Source organism: Oncorhynchus mykiss, chromosome 16 (assembly GCF_057628025.1).
Source record: "Oncorhynchus mykiss isolate SJ-2025 chromosome 16, ASM5762802v1, whole genome shotgun sequence".
NCBI classification, from domain to species: domain Eukaryota; kingdom Metazoa; phylum Chordata; class Actinopteri; order Salmoniformes; family Salmonidae; genus Oncorhynchus; species Oncorhynchus mykiss.
The window spans coordinates 48033847-48058904 of record NC_143037.1 but is presented as its reverse complement, the minus strand read 5'-3'; the positions used below and the strand labels follow the sequence as shown (position 1 = coordinate 48058904).

Genomic DNA, 25058 nt, shown 5'->3' with positions numbered 1-25058 from the left:
ATACCAGGCGGTGTCAGAGGAAGGCCCTCAAAATTGTCAAAGACCCCAGCCACCCTAGTCATAGACTGTTCTCTCTGCTACCGAACGGCAAGTGATACCGGAGTGCCAAGTATAAGTCCAAGAGGCTTCTAAACAGCTTCTACCCCCAAGCCATGAGACCCCTGAACATCTAATCAAATGGCTACCCCAGACTATTTGCATTGTCCCCCCCCCCCCCCCCCCCCCTCTTTTACGCTCCTGCTACTCTCTGTTATTATCTATGCATAGTCACTTTAATAACTCTACCTACATACCTATTACCTCAATTACCTCGACTAGCCGGTGCCCCGCACACTGACTCTGTACCGGTACCCCCTGTATATAGCCTGGCTATTGTTATTTTATTATTATTTGTTACTTTTATTTTATTTTTTTAGGTATTTTTCTTTAAACTGCATTGTTTTGATTCAGGGCTTGTAAGTAAGCATTTCACTGTTGTCACGCCCTGACCTTAGAGATCCTTTTTATGTCTCTATTTTGGTTTGGTCAGGGCGTGAGTTGGTGTGGGCATTCTATGTTTTGTGTTTCTATGATTTTCTATTTCTATGTTTTGGCCAGATATGGTTCTCAATCAGGGACAGCTGTCTATCATTGTCTATGATTGGGAACCATACTTAGGTACCCTTTTTCCCACCTGTGTTAGTGGGAAGATAACTTTGTTTGATGGCATATAGCCTTAAACGTCACAGTTTGTTTTGTATTGTTTATTGTTTTGTCGACGTCATTTTGAATAAAAGAGAAAATGTACGCTCACCACGCTGCACCTTGGTCCAGCTCTTTTAACGGCCATGACAACTGTAAGGTCTTCTTCACCTGTTGTATTCAGCGCATGTGACAAATACAATTTGATTTGAGCCAATCTCATCGCAATGATTTATTGGGTTGAAATAATGTGGAAACAACGTTGATGCAAAAAGTTTTTGCCCAGTGGGTTGTATCAATTTACTTTGCCTGTGAGAACAGTTAGCACAGGCAAGTCTGATTAAAGGCGCCACATGGTCAATCTGCATTGGCAAGGTCAGGGCATTCATACTTCTTACACTTCGCCTAGCAGCACAGAGCTGCTGTCAAGGAAGTAAGTTTGTGTTTATTCCGGACCTCCCGCCCTCACCTACCGTCACCCATTAATGTCAATGAGGAGCTCAATTATATTTAAAAAACTCTGCGTGCCTCCAGAGTCTCCGCAATATGCGTCACATTCTGTCCACATTTTCATATGAAGAATAAATAGGCTTTTATAGATTTAGCTGTACCACAGCCTCTGCCATATAAACAAACACAGCACGCATGGCTTTGTGTCGGTGGTTGCACCTTTACAATGCAGAAACCCACAAGTCTCTAGCTCAAACAGTTAAAAACTAAAGACCTATTTTTACAAAAAAATTGCACGGATTCGTGGGATGCTCTTACAGAGGTACACACAAATGAATCATCACGAGTAGGGAACTATGAAAATAGTTTCAAACTGTATTTCATCTTTAAAAAACGTTTGTAACAGAAAATAGAGAATTTTGCAGTAGGGATCAGATGAGATGGGGGTCATTGCCACTAAATAAATGAAAAGGGACATTTTTGGTGGGGTGCTAAAAATGGATCCCATAAAGGTGTGCCGTAGTTCAAAAAAAGGTAAGGAAGCACTGATCTAGGGACTATAGCCCATGTGTTAGTAGTATAGGCAGGAGGAACTCCCTGATTGTTCCCGACCCCATGCATCAGGTTAGAGAGTAAACCGTTTTCCCTCAGGTGTGCCAGTGCTGGTGAATGGCATACTGTATGTACTGTAGAAGTCGCCCTTTCTCTCTCACACTGCTCTCTCTGACGTTTCAGGTCCGGAACAGGCTGAGTATGTGCTTTAGATAAACATTAATGACACACTTTCTTATGGAGACCAAGTCAAAGTCTGCCTTTGAATGTTATGTCTGTGTTTGAATAGTGTAGTATCACAAAAGGAACATGGGCCTGTTAAAATGGTTTTTATATTTGTGGGTGGGTTGGTTTGTCTGATAATGGCTAATGTGGTCTGTGGTTATGGCCTTTCCACCCACACTTTTTTCCCCCTTCTTATAACAACACTTACAGTGGGGAGAACAAGTATTTGATACACTGCTGATTTTGCAGGTTTTCCTACTTACAAAGCATGTAGAGGTCTGTCATTTTTATCATAGGTACACTTCAACTGTGAGAGACGGAATCTAAAACAAAAATCCAGAAAATCACATTGTATGATTTTTAAGTAATTGATTTGCATTTTATTGCATGACATAAGTATTTGATACATCAGAAAAGCAGAACTTAATATTTGGTACAGAAACCTTTGTTTGCAATTACAGAGATCATATGTTTCCTGTAGTTCTTGACCAGGTTTGCACACACTGCAGCAGGGATTTTGGCCCACTCCTCCATACAGACCTTCTCCAGATCCTTCAGGTTTTGGGGCTGTCGCTGGGCAATACGGACTTTCAGCTCCCTCCAATTATTTTCTATTGGGTTCAGGTCTGGAGACTGGCTAGGCCACTCCAGGACCTTGAGATGCTTCTTACGGAGCCGCTCCTTAGTTGCCCTGGCTGTGTGTTTCGGGTCGTTGTCATGCTGGAAGACCCAGCCACGACCCATATTCAATGCTCTTACTGAGGGAAGGAGGTTGTTGGCCAAGATCTCACGATACATGGCCCCGTCCATCCTCCCCTCAATACGGTGCAGTCGTCCTGTCCCCTTTGCAGAAAAGCATCCCCAAAGAATGATGTTTCCACCTCCATGCTTCACGGTTGGGATGGTGTTCTTGGGTTTGTACTTATCCTTCTTCTTCCTCCAAACACGGCGAGTGGAGTTTAGACCAAAAAGCTCTATTTTTGTCTCATCAGACCACATGACCTTCTCCCATTCCTCCTCTGGATCATCCAGATGGTCATTGGCAACTTCAGACGGTTCTGGACATGCGTTGGCTTGAGCAGGAGGACCTTGCGCTTGCTGCAGGATTTTAATCCATGACGGCGTAGTGTGTTACTAATGGTTTTCTTTGAGACTGTGGTCCCAGCTCTCTTCAGGTCATTGACCAGGTCCTGCCGTGTAGTTCTGGGCTGATCCCTCACCTTCCTCATGATCATTGATGCCCAACGAGGTGAGATCTTGCATGGAGCCCCAGACCGAGGGTGATTGACAGTCACTTGAACTTCTTCCATTTTCTATTAATTGCACCAACAGTTGTTGCCTTCTCACCAAGCTGCTTGCCTATTGTCCTGTAGCCCATCCCAGCCTTGTACAGGTCTACAATTTTCTCCCTGATGTCCTTACACAGCTTTCTGGTCTTGGCCATTGTGGAGAGGTTGAGGTCTGTTTGATTGAGTGTGTGAACAGGTGTCGTTTATACAGGTAACAAGTTCAAACAGGTGCAGTTAATACAGGTAATGAGTGAGAACTGGAGCGCTTCTTAAAGAAAAACTAACAGGTCTGTGAGAGCCGGAATTCTTACTGGTTGGTAAGTGATCAAATACTTATGTCATGCAATAAAATGCCAATTAATTACTTAAAAATCATACAATGTGATTGTCTGTCTCTCACAGTTGAAGTGTACCTATGATAAAAATGACAGACCTCTACATGCTTTGTAAGTGGGAAAACCTGCAAAATCGGCAGTGTATCAAATACTTGTTCTCCCCACTGTAAATAAAGTCATTTTGTTACCTTCATTCTCTGGCTCAGTGACAGTAACTGTTTCAATAACTGAATGTGGTGTGTGGGCTTACTATATTTGTGCCCATAGTCTGTGTTAAATAGTGTCAAATTTCTACTAGTGTTCTGAAGTTTCCTCTGTGGGCGAGTCTACAGTCTCCCTCTGTGCTGTGACCTTGGTGGGCTTTGTTCTCTCCTCTTCTGTTCTCTCTGGAACATGACTGTACCTGGAGGGAGGGATGGAGCACCACGCCGGTGGGCAGAGGAGCTGTAGGAACTGCATCTCACATCCCACTCTCTATACAGACAAGACCACTTCAGACCTTCTGAGGGGTTATTGTTTCCAACAAGTACACTTCCTCCCCCATTTCAGAAATACCAAGCTACAGCACTGGATTTTTTTTCTTCCTTTATTCAAAACAGGAAGTGCCAATTTAGGTAAAAAGGCCTGGCGGCATTGATGAGAAGTTTTTTTTTTTACCTGTGTGAATATACATAGCACCAAATCCCAAATCACAATAACCATCTTGATCATCATTAGATAACTAACAGAACAATCTCAAATCTCTAAACCAGGAGTCTCAAACTCATTTTCCCAGCTCGCAAAATCCAGTCTTCAAAGAGGTCCGGAGGGCCCAACTTAAAATGAATTACAGTAGGAAAGTATTCAGACCACTTGACTTAAAAAACACATTTTTACAGCCTTATTCTAAAATGGATTAAATAGTTTTTGTTCCCTCATCAATCTACACACAACAACCCATAATGACAAAGCAAAAACAAGTTTTTAGAAATATTAGCTAATTTAAAAAATAAAGAAAACCTGAAATCACATTTGCATAAGTATTCAGACCCTTTAGTCAGTACTTTGTTGAAGAATCTTCTGCAGTGATTATAGCCTCTACTCTTCTTAGGTATGGCGCTACAAGCTTGGCACACCTATATGTGGGGAGTTTCTCCCATTCTTCTCTGCAGATCCGTTCAAGCTCTGTCAGGTTGGATGGGGAGCATCGCTGCACAGCTATTTTCAAATGAAATCAAATCAAATTCTATTGGTCACATACACATATTTAGCAGATGTTATTGCAGATGTAGCGAAATGCATGTGTTCCTAGCTCCAACAGTGCAGTAATATCTACCAATTCACAACAATACACACAAATAGAAAGTAAAACGATGGAATTAAGAAATATATAAATATTAGAACGAGCAATGTCAGAGTGGCATTGAATAAAAGTAGAATAGAATACAGTATATACATATGAAATGAGTAAAGCAGTATGTAAACATTATTAAAGTGACTAGTGTTTCGTTATTAAAGTGACCAGAGATTCCAAGTATATGGCAGCAGCCTCTAAGGTGCAGGGTTGAGTAACCGGGTGGTAGCCGGTGATGGCTATTTAACAGTCTGATGGCCTTTAACAGTCAGGTCTCTCCAGAGATGATTGATCGGGTTCAAGTCTGGGTTCTGGCTGGGCCATTCAAGGACATCCAGACTTGTCCCGAAGCCACTCCTGCGTTGACTTGGTTGTGTGCTTGGTGTCGTTGTCCTGTTTGAAGGGGAACCTTCGCCCCATTCTGAGGTCCTGAGCGCTCTGGAACAGGTTTTCATCAAGGATCTCGCTGTACTTTGCTCCTTTCATCTTTCTCTTGATCCTGACTAGTCTCCCAGTCCTTGCTGCTGAAAAACATCCCCACAGCATGATGCTGCCATCACCATGCATCACCGTAGGGATGGTGCCAGGTTTCCTCCAGACGTGATACTTGGCATTCAGGCCAAAGAGTTCAATATTGGTTTCACCAGACCAAAGAATCCTGTTTCTCTTAGTCTGAGAGTCCTTTAGGTGCCTTTTGGCGAACTCCAAGCAGGCTGTCATGTACCTTTTACTGAGGAGTGGCTTCCATCTGGCCACTCTACCATAAAGGCCTGATTGGTAAAGTGCTGCAGAGATGGTTGTCATTCTGGAAGGTTCTCCATCTTCACAGGGAAACTCTAGAGCTCTGTCAGAGTGACCCTCGAGTTCTTGGTCACCTCCCTGACTAAGGCCATTCTCCCCCAATTGCTTAGTTTGGCCGGGTGGCCAGCTCCTGGAAGAGTCTTGGTGGTTGCAAACTTCTTCCATTTAAGAATGATGAAGGCCACTGTGTTCTTGGGGACCTTCAACGCTGCAGAAATGTTTTGGTACCCTTCCCCAGATCTGTACCTCGACACAATCCTGTCTCTGAGCTTTACAGACAATTCCTTTGACCTCATGGCTTGGTTTTTGCTCTGACATGCACTGTCAACTGTGGGACATTATATAGACAGGTGTGTGCCTTTCCAAATCATGTCCAATCAATTGAATTTACCACAGGTGGACTCCAATCAAATTGTAGAAACATCTCAAGGATGATCAATGGGAACAGGATGCACCGGAGCTCAATTTCGAGTCTCATAGCAAAGGATCTGAATACTAATGTACGTAAATAAGGTATTTCCTGTTTTGTCTTTTTCACTTGCAAACATTTCTAAAAACTTGTTCTTGCTTTGTCATTGTGGGGTATTGTGTGTAGATTGATGGGGGGGGGGGGGGGGGGGGGGATTATTGAATCCATTTTAGAATAAGGCTGTAACATAACAAAATGTGGAAAAAGTCAAGCGGTCTGAATCCTACTGCACTGTATATTTCCTTGCCATGAAAACGTTTAACAAATTGTCCTCTAGCCATCGCTTTCTGAATTTTCGATGCTCCCTGACTGTCTAGCTTCAGTTTTGATGACTGTTAGCAAGCTGGACAGAGTAAAGAGACTATAACATTCGGTCAATTATACATTTTACAGTTTCTATTTGGTTTTAGTCATTTCAATGTCAATTGACAATCGTCCCCCCCTTCCAAAAAATGTCAAACTAAAAAGCAATTTTTTACTCAAACCACCCTTGGGTCAGATTGAATCGGCTCGCAGGCCTTGAGTTTGACACATGCTCCAAAGACATAAAAAACAAGAACAACAACTACCAAACAAAGCACCAACAAAGCCAACCTCCCTGTAGCCTCGCTACTGTTCTCCCATTAGCTATAAGACCTGCATCCTCTCCCCCCTTTCCAAAATACACACAGCACTCACACAGAAAAAGCCCTTGGGAAGTTAGGAACATTCCAAGGCTGACTGGATATTTATTAAAGATACTCCCTACATGTTCAGTGCAGAAAAAAACATAGACATGAACTCAACTTTAATGTTGTATAGGCCTATTTACTGGCATTGATCTTTTACTGTGTTTCCATTCTTCCTGGAGTAGAAGAGAACACTGTTCCACTGTTTTTATTCCTGGAGATTCTGGATGCATCAAAGTGAGAGCGGCTGTGTGTGTGTGTGTGTGTGTGTGTGTGTGTGTGTGTGTGTGTGTGTGTGTGTGTGTGTGTGTGTGTGTGTGTGTGTGTGTGTGTGTGTCTGTGTGTGTATGTATTCATACGTGTGAGCGTGTGTGTGCCTGCCTGACTGCGTCTATGTATATTGGGTAAAATAATACCAGTCAGGAGCCAGGTTTGTCTTTCCATTTCCACACCGTTATCAAGCTGATTTCTCCTGCGAGGGGGCTATTGAAGGAGCAGTTAGATAAAGGAGTGAGAGGGTTGGGTCTGCTCTGGTCAGGCAGGGGGGGTAGTGAGGGCCTGAAGGCGAGGGGAGGTGGGAGGGGGATCGTGGAGTGTCCTTTAGACTCCTTGTGACTGCAGTGCTCGCCTGGATTGGAATGTGTTCTTAAAGACTCCACTGCTCAAGCAGTGATATTAGGAACTCAAAAAGAACAGGTTCAGCAGTTACAGAAGATGCCAACGCTGCAACAACAAAGGCTGGCGCAGTGGCTAAAAGGACCCAGGAGAAACAATTCGCTACAGCCTGAAGGCCGGGCCAATGTCCGATGTCAACAGGTTGCGGTTGACATTTAACTGAGATGACTAAAATCGTTGAGGAATGTCATTATGCTCATACATTGGATCATCATATTGAGGCAACATGTATGTTGAAGGTCTTGCGAGTCTTAGAATTTCACATGGCACACTATAGAAAATGTGGGGCATTATATGATGTAATATGACGTAAATGAATAACACTAAATGTTTAACCCTAAGGACCTACAGCTTTAAGAGGTGAACTACTATTTACTGTACTTGAGCTTCCAGTCACCATTTCTACTATGCTGATGTGGTGTTTCTATGGTGTAACAGATGATTTGAGGGTGAGGTCAAAATGTCCGACATAAATAATGTTCCTACATGGCAACTCAATGACCTTGTTGGTTCTCTTCTCATGAAGATTGTGATTAATCAAAGATTAATCAGAAGCCAGAGCAGTTTGATTAAGGTCTAAGACTAGCTGTAGGGATGTGAAGTACTGCTGTACTGTGTGTTTGTATGTGTCGGGTTGGGATCAATTAGAATTGAAGGCAGTCAATTCAGGAAGTAAACTAAAATATGCCTTCAATTCAAACTGAGCCCAACCCTGGTGTGTGTGTGGCACTGTCCCTGATCGGCATACTACGTACCTGCTTCATGGTGTCCTGTGTGTCAAGGGCCTCTGGCAGTGGGGTCTAGGGGAAAGTGGGAGAGAAAGAAACATAATCAACTATTACATAATTTCATTATTCTATCATAGAGGTTCACGTCCAGTCCAGAAAGCCTATAATATCAAGGCATTGCTGAATAATAAGGCCTATAATATATTATGGCTTCCTCTCATAGGCATTCCAACAGAACTGGTTAAACTGGTTGTTCTCAGAAACCATTGGGTGGGACCAGAAAGATAGGTTGAATGTGAAATATTCTAATGTCTAATGAGATACATACTGTTGTGTTCAGTTTGTTTTCAGTGAGTGTTTTCTATATGTCTACTGGTTCAGGCAATATATGTCCTAAACCCAATGATATATGGGCAAACCCTCCTCTCAACTCACCAACACTATGCTGTAGCCTAATTCCCACTTCCTCTTCTGTTGTTCTATAACTCTTCTTTTATGATCCACTGACAGCCTCTCTAAATGTGTTCCCAAGCCAGCTGCTAAGTTGCGTGACATGGATGGACTCCGCTGGCTGAGGTGTCATCGGAGTACACAGTCATTTACAAGGGATTTGTTCAGGGCATTCTCTCCTCTATCTTTCCAGGTCTTGTTAACTCATGAGTGGCTACTGCCTTACCTTGAGGGCCACTCAGAAGAAAATTGATTATATAAGACACAGGCCTCACGTTTTCACTGTGTCGCGGTGTGGGATCGGCAGCTCAAATGATGAAAAATAGAAATATGGAACCTGACTAGTTATTGTTATCTCGTCTCTCTTTGTGTGGGAGCGCTATTGATGGCCTTGTGCTGGGCTTGGGTATAAAATGCAACTAAAAAAAGAAAATGGTTTGAACACATCATTTTTTCCCTCAGCTCCATTTGCAGTCAGTATTCTTCTTCTATCCCCTTTTCTTATTTTTGTACTAGATTGCTTTTCTTCTCTTAAGTCAGGTGTTCAATGGCTCCTTGCGTGGAGACCTCTCCACCCTTCCTTTCTGTTGACAGAGTAAACTGTGCTGGTCGGTCCTACTGCCAACACTGTCACATGCTCCCAACCAGAGGTACTGCACATTGCCCTTTTCAGCTGTTAGCCAACTCTATAAAATATAATTAAGTCTCTCTCATATGTTCTTTCGCTTCTGCTCTCTCTCTGCCATGCTGAGAGCAGCAAAACCATGCTTGTAGGCGTAACTTCTTGCCTGATGTAGCACCGCACAGACACACCTGTAGGCTATGGTGACTTTGTTTTTTTGTTCCCTTGGAGAAGCCCTTGCATCTTAGAAAACAACTCTAGGAAACAAAGTTGAAGGCCTGGCAGCAGTATGGGGCATACAGTGGGAAATGCCAGATGCCATGTCCCGTCCCTCTTATCAAAAAGTGCCCTTCTTGCTATGTATCTCTTATTATGAAGACCTCTACCAATGTGAGTCATTTTGTCCTGTTTATCTCCAGGAGTCATCACCACCACCCCAGCACTGGTATGCATTGCAATAAGCATGGACATTGGGTTACAGACCTTATTAGCATCTATTCATTCTAGGAAAATGATTCTGTCTGCATTTGCTACTAGTGGTGGTATCAGACCACGCGTGCCATGTGTGTCTTAATTAACTAGAGTTAGCTGGCGCCCAGTGTGAAGCCAGTTTAATTGGGTCTAATGTTGTTGCATGGCGCCTCAGCATTCCAGATACATCATCAAACAGACACAAAGATGAGGTGGAGCCGCAGATGCTTTAGGAATAATGATGTTTGCCTGATCATCTAAGGCATGAAGCACTGCACCATGGTTCAAATAAGGCCAACTGAAATCAATCTCCAGTCTAAGTCTATTATTTAACATTTCCATATCCTACTGTATTATCAATGTAATAAGTGTATTTACAAATATCAAACGAAAAACAGGGTGTTGGATGTTTAGCTTTTAACATTTTGCAATGCGCCCACAGCTATTGACATGAATAAGATCAAGCATTGATCTATTTATCTATCAGAGGGGTTGTAGTTGTTGTTGAACCTCTAGGGACTAGGTCAAGCTGGATTTAAGGACATTAAGCAGACGGGCTAGACTAAAACATCATCACCATAGGGTGTCCTAATGAATCAACTATAGGCTACTTGAGGAAGAACAATATACACATAAACAAACTCACTATGCATATGATATTTAGAAGCTTTCCTAAACCATCTTAATATTTTGGTTCTCAGCCAATCCAGTTGTTACTCGTGAACACAAGATCAGGCTATTAAGTAATATTTCCATTGACGTCCTACCTACAGTAATATGTTTCGGCTACTCCATAGACATTGCCAAATATATGTTTATTTTAAAAAAAAATGATGGACTGTCCACTGACAGGCAACACTTTGTTAAGCTGTTATTGATCATATATAAGACCTATGCCTTTTTATAGTCAGGTCATCACAGATTCAGCTAATCACAACGTCTGTAGGTTAATAACTCTAGATTTGTATAATCCTGAGCAATTCAATAACAAAGTCAAAAGCCAAATTTAGATCTTTCACAAGGAGCACTATTCGGAATCTTCCTGTGGCTGGGGGAAAATAGACATTCTTGTCTACCATGTAAACCGAATGGGGGGGATGAAGGTGAACAATAAACAATGCACTATAAATAACAAGAGTAATAAAAAAAAATAAAAAACTGTCTGGGTCTCCACTAGCTTCCTCTCCTCTGCCCCACACCCAAGACTAGTAGTCCCTGTGTCAGTCTGAACCTTCTCCACATTCTCACATGCAACGCAGGAAGCTGCTTTTGTTTAGGGGACACACACAGACTGTGTCACAGTGGATGTGGTGAGCCCCCCCCCCCCACCACACACACACACTTCTTCCATCAACACATTGTCTGACTCCACAGCCCCATTCACTCTCCACCTCTGCAGTGAAACACCACCCACACATCTCACCACGCAGACACTAATGCAGTGGCACAATCACATACGATGACGTAAACTTCTATGCTGAAGTGTTGCAGTGTTTTCAAGTGTGACCCGTCTTCCCTCCTCTTGTAGTGCCTATAGTAACTGATTGGTGAAGTGTGCAGTGTGTGCGAAAGGCAGAGAGACAGAGCATGACGGTGACATGCGTGCAGCCACAAGGCAGACTTTCTGTAGAGAATGTTCTACCTCCCACCACATTATGTTTTGATCAAGTACTGTGGTGCTTCATTTCTACCTGGAACGTGAGTCTCACTCTCAAAACACGTCCACGCGATGGGCTATTTCATTTATTGAAGGCCTATTTTTGCTGCGAAAACACTGTCTCAAACTGCCATGGATGTGACTATTTTGAGAATATTTTCAGCCAAGGTCATACTTTACTTTCTGAAGAAAAAAAGTTGTTTTTATGAAGAATTATATTATGACCCGTGAGCACTCATTATCATCATCATCATTAATCATCATCACTATCGTCAGATCATCATCAAACCATCTCAAAGCTAAACAATAAGCACAAGGCAAGGACAAAAAAGGAATGATGTTACAGATAATGATGAGGATAAGTAGCCTAGTGATGATGATTATCATCATTACAAGATGAGTATACTATTAGCCTGTGCAACTGTAGGTTTTGTAGGCCGTCATTGTAAATAAGAATTTGTTCTTAACTGACTTGCCTAGTTAAATAGAGGTTAAATAAAATACAAAATAAAGGTATGCTATTATAGGCATCAATAATCACATACCCAACTGATGCCTCGAATGGTCGATGTTTCCACAGAATAATGATCCGGGAAAATTCGATAATTGTAACTCCGGAACAGATGCATATTTTTTCAAGTCAAACAAAACAACTTTCACGGTTACGCATGTCGAAGACGGGAGCACCAAGCATGTCTGTCTACCCGTTACAAAGACCGGACCCACATTACAACAACATAGCATACCGACAGTGGACATTGCACGACCAGTTGAATCGCCACATGTTGCTCTTGTGTCACTAAAGCCAAGTTTCCAACCTGACTGTTAGGCTACTGTGCCTACATCAAAACTCAACCCGGCTGTCACTGCCACCTCGCACGACGTTGCTGGCTGCTGCCTCTGCTCGACCGAGACTCCAACCCACTTTCAATCAGCCTCAGCTCTATCTCAGCACAGGCGCATGATTGTAGCTTTGCGTAAGCACACTTGCTCTCAAATGAGTCCCCGCTGCTTGTCAAGTGATTTCGGAGTCATTAAAATCGGCGGCCTTTTCAGAAGGATCTGATTCTCTTATTCACTGCAGCAAATTGCCTGTTTCTTGTTCGTGTTCCCAACATTCAGTTGCGATGACATTTCAGTTGGGAGTCATTCCAATGGCTGTTCTAAACTTTTTGTATATCCTACTTCTGTAGGCCTATCCCACGGGACAACAACTATGTAGTTGAATCAACGTTGTCTGTTTCCAAGTCATTTCAACCAAAACAATGTGATGACATGACATTGAATTAACGCCGAAAACTTTGTGGGATATGCAAAAATGCATATATTTAACGGAATTTCGTTTTTTTCACCCAACTTTTAACCAAAAACCAAATTACAGGATGAACATTTGGGTTTATTTCACATTGAATTCACGTTAGTTGACAACCAAATGTAAATCTAAACTAGACGTTGAACTGACATATGTGCCCAGTTGGATGTGTCACAAATATATATATTTTTCTAACATTTTGTAGGGCATTCCAAAACACACCACAATATGTTGAGTCGGAGCTCCAACAGCTCCAGCACTCTGTATTTCGCCTGAGTTTGGTAGATGAGATTGAGTCAATGATAAGTATATCAAATATAAGTGTTCATAATGTTCCAGGCCAGTACTGTGGGCAGGCTACACAATGATCCTGTCCAGAGAGCAGCACCTGTACATCAGGAGTTACTGGTGCAAAAACACTTTGATTAGGGGTAGAGGTACACACTATTTAGTGCCAAATAAGGGTTATTTGGCTTGCTACCATAGCGGAACCCCTTTTAGTGCTATGTGGAACCTTTTCTTAAGGTTCTATAAAGAGTCATGCTCTATGGTGCTAAAAATAACCCTATCCTAAGGTTCTATATAATAAAAAAAGGGTTCCGCTATGGTTACAACACTAAAACATCTCCTGTAAAATGTACAGTAATTTACTGGCAGCAATTGGCCAGTAAGTTACTGTAATTTCATTTACAGTACACCCACTGTAATCCATTTTACGGTACCACAAATGTTACCAAAATCTAATTTACAGTACCAAGTCAGTTACTGTAATCTAATTTACAGTACAAATTACAATTACAGCATATTACTGTAATGACCCATATTACCCAATGCTCTTTGCAAGTTTTCATTTTCACATTTTCGGTCTTCCTGTGACATCGGATGCTGTTGTTGTCCTGGAGGTTAGGCAGTATGCCCCCGGTGATGCGTTGGGCAGACGGTACCACCTTCTGGAGAGCCCTGTGGTTGCGGGCTGTGCAGTTTCCGTACCAGGCGACGATACAGCCCAACAAGATGATCTAAATTGTCCATCTGTAAAAGTTTCTGAGGGTCTTAGGGGCCAAGCCAAATTTCTTCGGCCTCCTGAGGATACACTGGTCTTCAAAATAATTGTAATTACAACAAGGTATCTTATGATATAGCTCTGACTAACTCTGATAGTGACAATACCTTACTGAGATATTCACCGTACCTTGATATCTGCTTCCTCTAAATTACTATAACGTCAAAGTAATGACTAATAAAATGTAAGAAAGTTATTTTAATAGTATTTTACTGTAATTACAAGGGATGCAGGTTGGCTGCTAGGCATTTGTATATTACAGAATATTAATGAATACTAGGTGTTTTATATCACTTTCCCTTCTTGGGGCCTTAACAAAGGCTTCAAAACTGGTCGTGATTGCAGGGAAAAACAGATCAAATGCACATGATTAAATAGTCAACCATTAATGGTTTAGGACCCTCTTTCACTCTCATTTGTCCCCTATAGACATTTCATTGGTTGAGAACTACTACCACATATCACTTAAATTGGTACAGGGCTCTCACGAACGTGTGCAACAAACATAGTACAGGACACACCTGAAATTCTTCCCCTCCCAGAACATTTTTCCACAATGCACCATCATTTACAGTACGCTGCATTAAATATACAGCAAAACAGCACTTTATTGTTGAATTGTATTGAAAAACTTTTACGAAGTTGCTAATAATGAATAAGTCATTCTATATTACAGAATGTCAACTGCTATTTGGTGTTTTATATCACTTGCAATTTAGGCCTTAACAAAGGCTTCTACAGTAACAGTGACTACAGGGCAAAAACAGATCAAAAGGACACGGCTAGCCACTCAACACAGGTGTAAACCTTCCTGTCACTCTGATCTGTCCTCTGTAGACATGGCTAGCCACTCAACACAGGTGTAAACCTTCTAGTCACTCTGATCTGTCCTCTGTAGACATGGCTAGCCACTCAACACAGGTGTAAACCTTCCTGTCACTCTGATCTGTCCTCTGTGGACATGGCTAGCCACTCAACACAGGTGTAAACCTTCTAGTCACTCTGATCTGTCCTCTGTAGACATGGCTAGCCACTCAACACAGGTGTAAACCTTCCTGTCACTCTGATCTGTCCTCTGTAGACATGGCTAGCCACTCAACACAGGTGTAAACCTTCCTGTCACTCTGATCTGTCCTCTGTAGACATGGCTAGCCACTCAACACAGGTGTAAACCTTCCTGTCACTCTGATCTGTCCTCTGTAGACATGGCTAGCCACTCAACACAGGTGTAAACCTTCCTGTCACTCTGATCTGTCCTCTGTAGACATGGCTAGCCACTCAACACAGGTGTAAACCTTCCTGTCACTCTGATCTGTCCTCTGTAGACATTCAATTGTTAGGGAGCCACTACCACATATCTGTTAAATTCATACAGCGGGTGCAACAAATCTAGCCTCTTACAAGACACACCTCAAAATATGTTAATCAGAAACAACAATACCACATACCCACTAGATTTGCAAAGGTTTTTGGCACTACAAAAATGCAGTATGGAACTGATTTACAGTAAATTACTGGCAGCAATTGGCCTGCAAATTACTGTAGATTTTCAGAATAAGGTTTATAGAATTCCTAAAATACAGTATATTACTAAACTCAGCAAAAAAAGAAACGTCCTCGCACTGTCAACTGCGTTTATTTTCAGCAAACTTAACGTGTAAATATTTGTATGAACATATCAAGATTCAACATCTGAACAAGTTCCACAGACATGTGACTAACAGAAATGGAATAATGTGTCCCTGAACAAAGGGGGGGTCAAAATCAAAAGTAACAGTCAGTATCTGGTGTGGCCACCAGCTGCATTAAGTACTGCAGTGCATCTCCTCCTCATGGACTGCACCAGATTTGCCAGTTATTGCTGTGAGATGTTACCCCACTCTTCCACCAAGGCCCCTCCAAGTTCCCTGACATTTCTGGGGGGAATGGCCCTAGCCCTCACCCTCTGATCCAACAGGTCCCAGACGTGCTCAATGGAATTGAGATCCAGGTTCTTCGCTGGCCATGGCAGAACACTGACATTCCTGTATTGCAGGAAATCACGCACAGAACGAGCATTGTCATGCTGGAGGGTCATGTCAGGATGAGCCTGTAAGAAGGGTACCACATGAGGGAGGAGGATGTCTTCCCAGTAACGCACAGCGTTGAGATTACCTGCAATGACAACAAGCTCAGTCTGATGATGCTGTGACACAGCACCCCAGAACATGACTGATCCTCCACCTCCAAATTGATCCCGCTCCAGAGTACAGGCCTCGGTGTAATGTTCATTCCTTCCACAATAAACGCGAATCCGACCATCACTCTTGGTGAGACAAAACTGTGACTCGTCGGTGAAGAGCACTTTTTGCCAGTTCTGTCTGGTCCAGCGACGGTGGGTTTGTGCCCATAGACGACGTTGTTGCCGGGGATGTCTGGTGAGGACCTGCCTTACAACAGGCATACAAGCCCTCAGTCCAGCCTCTCTCAGCCTATTGCGGACAGTCTGAGCACTGATGGAGGGATTGTGCGTTCCTGGTGTAACTTGGGCAGTTGTTGTTGCCATCCTATACCTGTCCCTTAGGGGTGATTTTCGGATTTACCGATCCTGTGCAGGTGTTGTTACACATGTTACACACCCCTGCGTGGATGATCAACTGTACGTCCTGTCTCCCTGTAGCTCTATCTTAGGCATCTCACAATACGGACATTGGAATTTATTGCCCTGGCCACATCTGTAGTCCTCATGCCTCCTTGCAGAATGCCTAAGGCACATTCACGCAGATGAGCAGGGACCCTGGGCATCTTTTTTTTGTGTGTTTTTCAGAGTCAGTAAAAAGGTCTCTTTAGTGTCCTACATTTTCATAACTGTGACCTTAATCGCCTACCGTCTGTAAGCGTCTGTTAGTGTCTTAACGACCGTTCCACAGGTACATGTTCATTAATTGTTTATGGTTCATTGAACAAGCATGGGAAACTGTGTTTTAACCCTTTACAATGAAGATCTGTGAAGTTATTTGGATTTTTCGAATTATATTTGAAAGACAGGGTCCTGAAAAAGGGATGTTTTTTTGTTGTTGCTGAGTTTATATTCTGTGAGGGTAAAGCATTTCCTCTCACGGGTGCAACAAATATAGCCTCTTACAAGGCACACCTTAAAATATGTTCTTGAGCCCGAAACTCTTTCCTCGCCCACAACATCTTCCCACAATGCACCATAACTAGTTATGAAGTTATACAATGAAGGTACACTGAAGGTATTTTACTGTGCATTCTACCGTATTTCACTGTTGAAATTACAGAAACGTCTTACAGTGAACCCTTTTCGGAGCTATATTATAGAAAAAAAATGAATGGTTCTTTTTAGAACCATACAGTGTTTCTTACTCTGGTTTAATAGCCATATTAAATGGTTATAATTCCATTGGTTTTATTATTGTTTTTCTGAACAAGTTTTATCAGGAATGCTAGCTTTGGTACGGCTGGTGATTCCTGAGGAGAGAATTGAGAACTACTGACTTAATTAACCATTCTCACAAGACACCTTCACTGACCATAGTCATATGTAACATCTAATAGCATAACACAACAGATTAGACCAACTGGAATGACTCCCGGTTGCACTAAAAGAGCTGTGAGAAAACCACATCCCAAAATATTAGAATGACCCACCGACCCTACATTTTAGTTATCACTAAAAGAGCTGTGAGAAAACCACGTCCCAAAATATTAGAATGACCCACCGGCCCTACATTTTAGTTATCACTAAAAGAGCTGTGAGAAAACCACGTCCCAAAATATTAGAATGACCCACCGGCCCTACATTTTAGTTATCACTAAAAGAGCTGTGAGAAAACCACGTCCCAAAATATTAGAATGACCCACCGGCACTACATTTTAGTTATCACTAAAAGAGCTGTGAGAAAACCACGTCCCAAAATATTAGAATGACCCACCGACCCTACATTTTAGTTATCACTAAAAGAGCTGTGCGAAAACCACGTCCCAAAATATTAGAATGACCCACCGGCACTACATTTTAGTTATCACTAAAAGAGCTGTGAGAAAACCACGTCCCAAAATATTAGAATGACCCACCGGCCCTACATTTTAGTTATCACTAAAAGAGCTGTGAGAAAACCACGTCCCAAAATATTAGAATGACCCACCGGCCCTACATTTTAGTTATCACTAAAAGAGCTGTGAGAAAACCACGTCCCAAAATATTAGAATGACCCACCGACCCTACATTTTAGTTATCACTAAAAGAGCTGTGAGAAAACCACGTCCCAAAATATTAGAATGACCCACCGGCACTACATTTTAGTTATCACTAAAAGAGCTGTGAGAAAACCACGTCCCAAAATATTAGAATGACCCACCGGCCCTACATTTTAGTTATCACTAAAAGAGCTGTGAGAAAACCACGTCCCAAAATATTAGAATGACCCACCGACCCTACATTTTAGTTATCACTAAAAGAGCTGTGAGAAAACCACGTCCCAAAATATTAGAATGACCCACCGGCACTACATTTTAGTTATCACTAAAAGAGCTGTGAGAAAACCACGTCCCAAAATATTAGAATGACCCACCGGCCCTACATTTTAGTTATCACTAAAAGAGCTGTGAGAATACCACGTCCCAAAATATTAGAATGACCCACCGGCCCTACATTTTAGTTATCACTAAAAGAGCTGTGAGAAAACCACGTCCCAAAATATTAGAATGACCCACCGCCACTACATTTTAGTTATCACTAAAAGAGCTGTGAGAAAACCACGTCCCAAAATATTAGAATGACCCACCGGCCCTACATTTGAATTATCGCTAAAAGAGGAAAGAATATTTTTTTTAACTGCAAAGAACCATTGAAGGGCTCAAAGGGTTATTTGGGTCAGTATCCATCACCTTCCCAAAGAACCATTGATCTGGCAAAGTCTCTCTCTCTCTATATATATATCTATCTCTCTCTCCCTCTCCCTCTCTTTCTCACTCTCTCTCTCTCCCTTTCTGTGTGTGTGTGTGTGTGTGTGTGTGTGTGTGTGTGTGTCTGCATGTCGGCGTGTCTGTCTGCCTGCGCGTGTGTGTAGGATTGGGGTGTGTGGACACTTATCAGAGTGAACCCAGCTGTCTGTCTAACCATGCAGTAGGCCACAGACACGTGGACACAGACAGATTAACTGCCTCAGGCCAGGGACAGACAAAAACAACAGGGGAGGCATGACATAGTTACAGGACGGACGGCAAGAGTGATTCTCCCCCTATACACCCTACACAGAACAACTCTGCTATGAAGTCTTATTAACTATTTCAAAGTCTGATGTGATTAGTCATGTGGGTTTCGCAGACCTTTCTTGAAACCCAGCACACAACCCGTTGAACCGGAATTACCTGTAGCCTAATTATTAAGTGCGTAATGGTATTCAAATATGCATGTCATCATACAGTGTCTGTAAAACATTACAGTGTATCCAAGTCCTGTTTCTTTGTGGACATTTAATGCTTGAGTTAAACAAACAAAGAAGTCGAATTGTAAAAGTGGCAAATTTCGCTATAGTGAATTCAACACTCCAACCCTTTCCTCACAATTCAGATAACACTCTATCCTTCTTTTAAAGATGTTCATGTTTGAATTATGAAGAAGGAGAACTCGTGATTGTCTTGGTGACCTGATGTATAAACAGATTACTTACTTCCCCCTCCTCTGGTGTTATCCGTCTGGGCGGCAACAAGATAGATTTGAAGAAGGTGTCCATGGAGAACATGGCTGAAGCCGTTGCTAAGTGAAAGAGAAGAGCAAGGAAAAACAATTGAATGTATTTTCCTATACATTTTCCTCTAGTAATGTTCTGTGGAAACACAATACGTTTGGTTCTGTTTTTCTGTCATGCCCTGGCCTGGGGGACAGTTTCAGGAGATGTACAGTACCGTTCAAAAGTTTGGGGTCAATTTCCTTGTTTTTGTCCATTAATAAATAACTTCAAATTGATCATAAATACAGTGTCGACATTGTTAATGTTGTAAATGACTATTGTTACTGGAAACGGCTGATTCTTTAATGGAATATCTACATAGGCGTACAGAGGCCCATTATCAGCAACCATCACTCCTGTGTTCCAATGGCATGTTGTGTTAGCTAATCCAAGTTTAGTATTTTAAAAGGCTAATTGATCATTAGAAAACGCTTTTGTAATTATGTTAGCACAGCTGAAAACTGTTGTTCTGATTTAAAGAAACAATAAAACTGGCCTTCTTTAGACTAGTTGAGTATCTGGAGCATCAGCATTCGTGGGTTTGATTACAGGCTCAAAATGGCCAGAAACAAATAACTTTCTTCTGAAACTTGTCAGTCTATTCTTGTTCTGAGAAATTAAGGCTATTCCATGCGAGAAACTGCCAAGAAACTGAAGATCTCGTACAACACTGTGTACTACTCCCTTCGCAAAACAGCGCAAACTGTCTCTAACCAGAATAGAAAGAGGAGTGGGAGGCCCCGGTGCACAACTGAGCAAGAGGACAAGTACATTAGAGTGTCTAGTTTGAGAAACTGACGCCTCGCAAGTCCTCAACTGGCAACTTCGTGAAATAGTACACGCAAAAAATACACAGACACTGGACAGAGGAAAGGCCAGCACAGTCACCGGATCTCAACCCTATTGAGCTGTTGTGGGAGAAGCTTGACCATTGGTACGTAAAAAGTGCCCATCAAGCCAATCCAACTTGTGGGAGGTGCTTCTGGAACTATGGAGTGAAATCTCTTCAGATTACCTCAACAAATTGACAACTAGAATGACAAAGGTCTGCAAGGCTGTAATTATTTGACGAAAGCAGAGTTTGAAGGACACAATTATTATTTCAATTAAAAATCATTATTTATAAACTTGTCAACGTCTTGACTATATTTCCTATTCATTTTGCAACTAATCTCATGTATGTTTTCATGGAAAACAACGACATTTCTAAGTGACTCCAAACTTTGGAATGGTAGTGTAAATCAGTATGATGTCAGGCTGGACAGACCCTTGACTTGGTCTCCGTCCTAAATGGCACCCTATTCCTTATACAGTGCACTACTTTTGACCAGGGCCGGCATAGGGCTCTGGTCAAAAGTAGGGCACTATGCAGGAAATAGGGTGCCATTTCAGACGCACACTTGCTCTCTCCCACCTACAGTAGCACAACGCAATGTGGTCATTTCATGATTCTCATCTGTGACATGGTTACATTATGAGGCTTGTTAGTAGATCCCAGCCATTGTTCCAGCAGAGAGATGCCCTTCCTGGGCTGACCCCACTGATGGTGTCACAGCTCATGCTCTCCGCCTCTTTCTAGTTACTAAGCTGCCTCAGTTACTACTCTGTCTTGTGTCATTCTATATAGCCACTGAGGAGATATACCCTGGACCTTGAGAAGAGATAGAGTTTATCTGAAAGGCTGAATATCTCAGGGTGTCTCGGCTTCTTTATCCCGACCCAGACACCTGTTGTTTTTCTTCAAAGTATTTTTCTGTTGTATTTTTCTGATATCACCTCTCCTCATCATCCTCTCCCTAGACTGTAGGTGAGAAAGTGATTTAGGGTGGTCACAAAACGCAGTGTGCTGCCTAGTACAACAAACACCTGACCCTAAAATAGCACCCATTAAAAACCAGTAGTCTACGTGAAATGTCTCAACCCTTCAAAGCGGGCTAAGAAACCGCTCCCTGTAGTTCGGACGAAAAAGCCGGCAATAACAATTTCTTACCAAATATGTCTTCCTGAGGACTGTGAAGAATGTTTAATCCTGCTTAGAGACGATCAAAAATTCCCAAACATAAAAAACAAATGAACTAAAAGTACAGTCTCTGGCAGAGACATACACAGAACAAGCTAAGGAAGGCTGAGTGAGGCTCTAGTGTTTGTCTTCCAGGGACATCAAGATGCCGGTTTAAGAATGCTCATAGTGAAGAAGGAATCCAGTTTTCATTTGTATGACCTCCTCAGGGAATGTTAACACGTCAGTTTGTTCGATAAGGAATAACACATGCTGTAGCTAGCTGCTAGACTCCATCAGATAGCATCTCACAGAGCGACTGCACAGTGCACAGTCCAGTGTCATGAGGGCTGCAAATGTTTGTTATGTTTCAACTCGGTAGTTCAACAGTTTTGGTTGACTGGTTTAGGCCTACTTACAAAGCTTTTACTGATACACGGTTGATGTGGTAAAAATACATCACGCCTATTTAATGACCCACGGCTGATCTCAAACCATGTGTTAGGACTGAGGGCATAACGATAATTCAATCTTTTAAACAAATGATTGCAACACATTGAAACAAAAGCCAGTAAACATTGTGAGCTCAGAACTGCTAGCTGGGCCTTGTATAGTATAGGCCCTAAGAGATGGCCAAACAGTAACCAGCGAGCATCATCAAGCACTGCCTTAATAAATATTGTCATCCTCTGGGGTTAATGTGTGTCCCTTCCCTCCACTTCACCACCAGTCACAGTCTGAGTCATTGTGGATGTTGTCAAAATCTCCCCTTCCTCATTTGGACTTTCTCCCATTTTGGGAATTTAATGCTGCCACCTAGTGAATACACCCTCACACTACGGTCTGAGTCACCTTTCTCAAATCATATCTACTTGTGGATTTATAGCAAGTGATTTTTTTAAAATACAAATATTTGAGGGGAGACACATTATTTGCTCATTTGTTATTCAATTTGCACATTTATTACAGGTTCATTTGTTAATTTCAATTTAGGAATACTGAATTTGTTTTCTTCTGTATCTAAACTGTTAATCACCATTGATTTACAGATTGAATTAACAAAGAAGGAGTCCCATGGTCTGGTGTTCTTTCCCCACAACAAGCTTGTCATCAGCTCATCAGATTGATAAGTGTGTGTGTGTGTGTGTGTGTGTGTGTGTGTGTGTGTGTGCAGTTCCTCTGGGAAAGGGAGTGGAATTTCCTGCATCTACGCCCATTCGGAATGTGCTCTTAGCATGCTGTCTTTGTTGTGCGTCAGTGTTACAACTGTCTCTAAAATGTGCACACACACACAAACTTATAGTACTTTTGAGGACAAGCACCTCATGGGAGCAAAACACCAGACGTTTATATCACGGGACTTCTTCCTTTTCCTTGAAACATGTACCTACAGAACCATACATAGTATGTACGATTGTATTGCTGTTTTAGGCTATTTTATCTTTTCACACCCTCCCTCTCACCTTTTCCTTCCTATTGTCTCCCTAGGCCAGTTAGCAAGTAGGGAGAGGATGGCAGAGTATTTATTCACCCGACCCTACGCTCATAGAGGAAGACAAGTAGATAGTGATAAGAAATGGAGAGAAGGTGTTAGAAACAGATGTAATGTGAGAGATGACTATAATTAAGCAATATCAAATCAAATCAAAGTTTATTTGTCACGTGCGCCGAATACAACAGGTGTAGTAGACCTTACAGTGAAATGCTTACTTACAGGCTCTAACCAATAGTGCAACAAAGGTATTTGGTGAACAATAGGTAAGTAAAGAAATAAAAACAACAGTAAAAAAGACAGGCTATATACAGTAGCGAGGCTATAAAAGTAGTGAGGCTACATACAGACACCGGTTAGTCAGGCTGATTGAGGCAGTATGTACATGTAGATATGGTTAAAGTGACTATGCATATATGCAATAAGCCTAAGCGGAGTGCCTGGATACAGCCTTTAGCCATGGTACGGCCATATACCACAAACCCAGAGGAGCCCTATTGCTATTATAAACTCGTTACCAACATAAGTAGAACAGTAAAGTATTTTTGAGTCATAGCCATGGTATGTTGTCTGGTATACACAAGACTGAAATGCTGTTTCAGCCAATCAGCATGCAGGACCCAAACTACCCGGTTTATAATTAAGCAATAAGGCCCAAGGGGCTGTGGTATATGCATCGTGCCTAAGAACAGCCCTTAGCCGTGGTATATTGGCTATATTTCACAAACGCCCGAGGTGACTTATTGATATTAAAATTAGGGAAGTAAAAATAAATGTTCTGTCATATCCGTGGTATATGTTCTGATTTACCACGTCTGTCAGCCAATCAGCATTCATGGCTCAAACCACCCAGTTTATAATGTTTAATAGCTACCTGTTTCATGGGTATCCCTTTGTCTCTCTTTCATTTGGGTCTCTCCTTATACCTCACTGAAATGCTTATTGCTGTTGTCTACCTTCACATTCTAAAAGACAACTGATAACCTTTGAAAGTCCCGTGTCTGAGAAGCAGCACATGGGGATATTGGGGCCATCTGCTCCTGATAATCTTAATCTTGGTTTGGTATCACATAAATGTACATCAATATCAAATTCATCCTTAAGTGTATTATGAGTACATTGTGCCCCCATCAAAAAAAGTACCAAACTAACTTATCCTCGATTATTACCACAATGAGTACAAATGATTACTTATTTTGCCCAAAGCTCATGATATTTCTGTAATTTTAACATGTGTGATAACAGACTAAAATATTTTTACCTGATACCTCTTCTGCCATGTTTCAGCCTCCGTGTTCTGTTCTGAGAGCCCAAAGCTGTCTTTCTCTTTCACTCTCCTCTCCTGTCCTTTTGATATGACAACTGATGGTGCATCACAGTTTGGGTTTGTGAGCTTTGTGTGTGTGTGTGTGTGTGTGTGTCAGCTTCCTGTGGCTGTCTGATTGGATATGACTAGTGTGCTCTAGGGGCTTGGGGTGTCAGAATAGTGGCGGGTAGAGGGGGAGGTAGACAACACTGTGGCAGTCCTAAAATGGCCCCCTACTCTGCTACACCACCAAAGTAGGCTACTACCCATTTCACTGTACCTATCCTGTGTACTTGACAATATTATTATTATTATATATTTCTTTACTACAGTAGTACTCACCTGGATATGATGCATTGGAATGGAGGCCATAGTGATGAGTCAGGGGCAAGAAACATCTATGAATCAGTGTCCCTGCAGCCAAAATATGTTACACTTCTACAGCATTCTAACAGTCATTGCTAAAGCAAAGCAAGGATGTGGTTTACCTCTGTGAAAGACTGTTGAGTACACACTATGACAACCAACCTGGAAAGATAAGCTATGTCTGTCTCGATCCTACTTGTAATAGTCAATTAATAAAACCACATCATTTGCTGTGAATGCTGTAGAATTAAGATACATTTATCGGCTCTCATTTAGCCAGGAACAATTTAAAATTCAATGACATATAACGTGATTTACGGTCGAGAGATGACTGTTCGTTTGCTTGCTGTTTGCAACTTGGATTTAAAACAAACGATTT

General features: G+C 42.0%; 1 protein-coding gene across 8 annotated transcripts in view; it reads right to left on the bottom strand.

Moving 5' to 3' along the window:
• rapgef3 (Rap guanine nucleotide exchange factor (GEF) 3) overlaps positions 1–24447 on the bottom strand; it is a 44940-nt gene extending 20493 nt beyond the window's left edge. For 2 of the 8 annotated variants that reach the window (XM_021566109.3, XM_090202999.1), the window contains exons 1-2: positions 11952–12675; positions 8234–8278 (exon numbers count right to left, since the gene is read on the bottom strand). In XM_021566109.3, the coding sequence (XP_021421784.2) occupies positions 8234–8278; positions 11952–12035 (129 nt within the window). In that variant the 5' untranslated portion in view covers positions 12036–12675. Of the gene's footprint in view, positions 1–8233; positions 8279–8641; positions 9035–11951; positions 12676–19456; positions 19543–21506; positions 21837–24268 lie in introns of those variants that run through there. The other 6 variants (XM_021566108.3, XM_021566110.3, XM_021566113.3 and 3 more) reach the window with 6 other exon arrangements.
• Between the last annotated feature and the right edge of the window lie 611 nt (positions 24448–25058).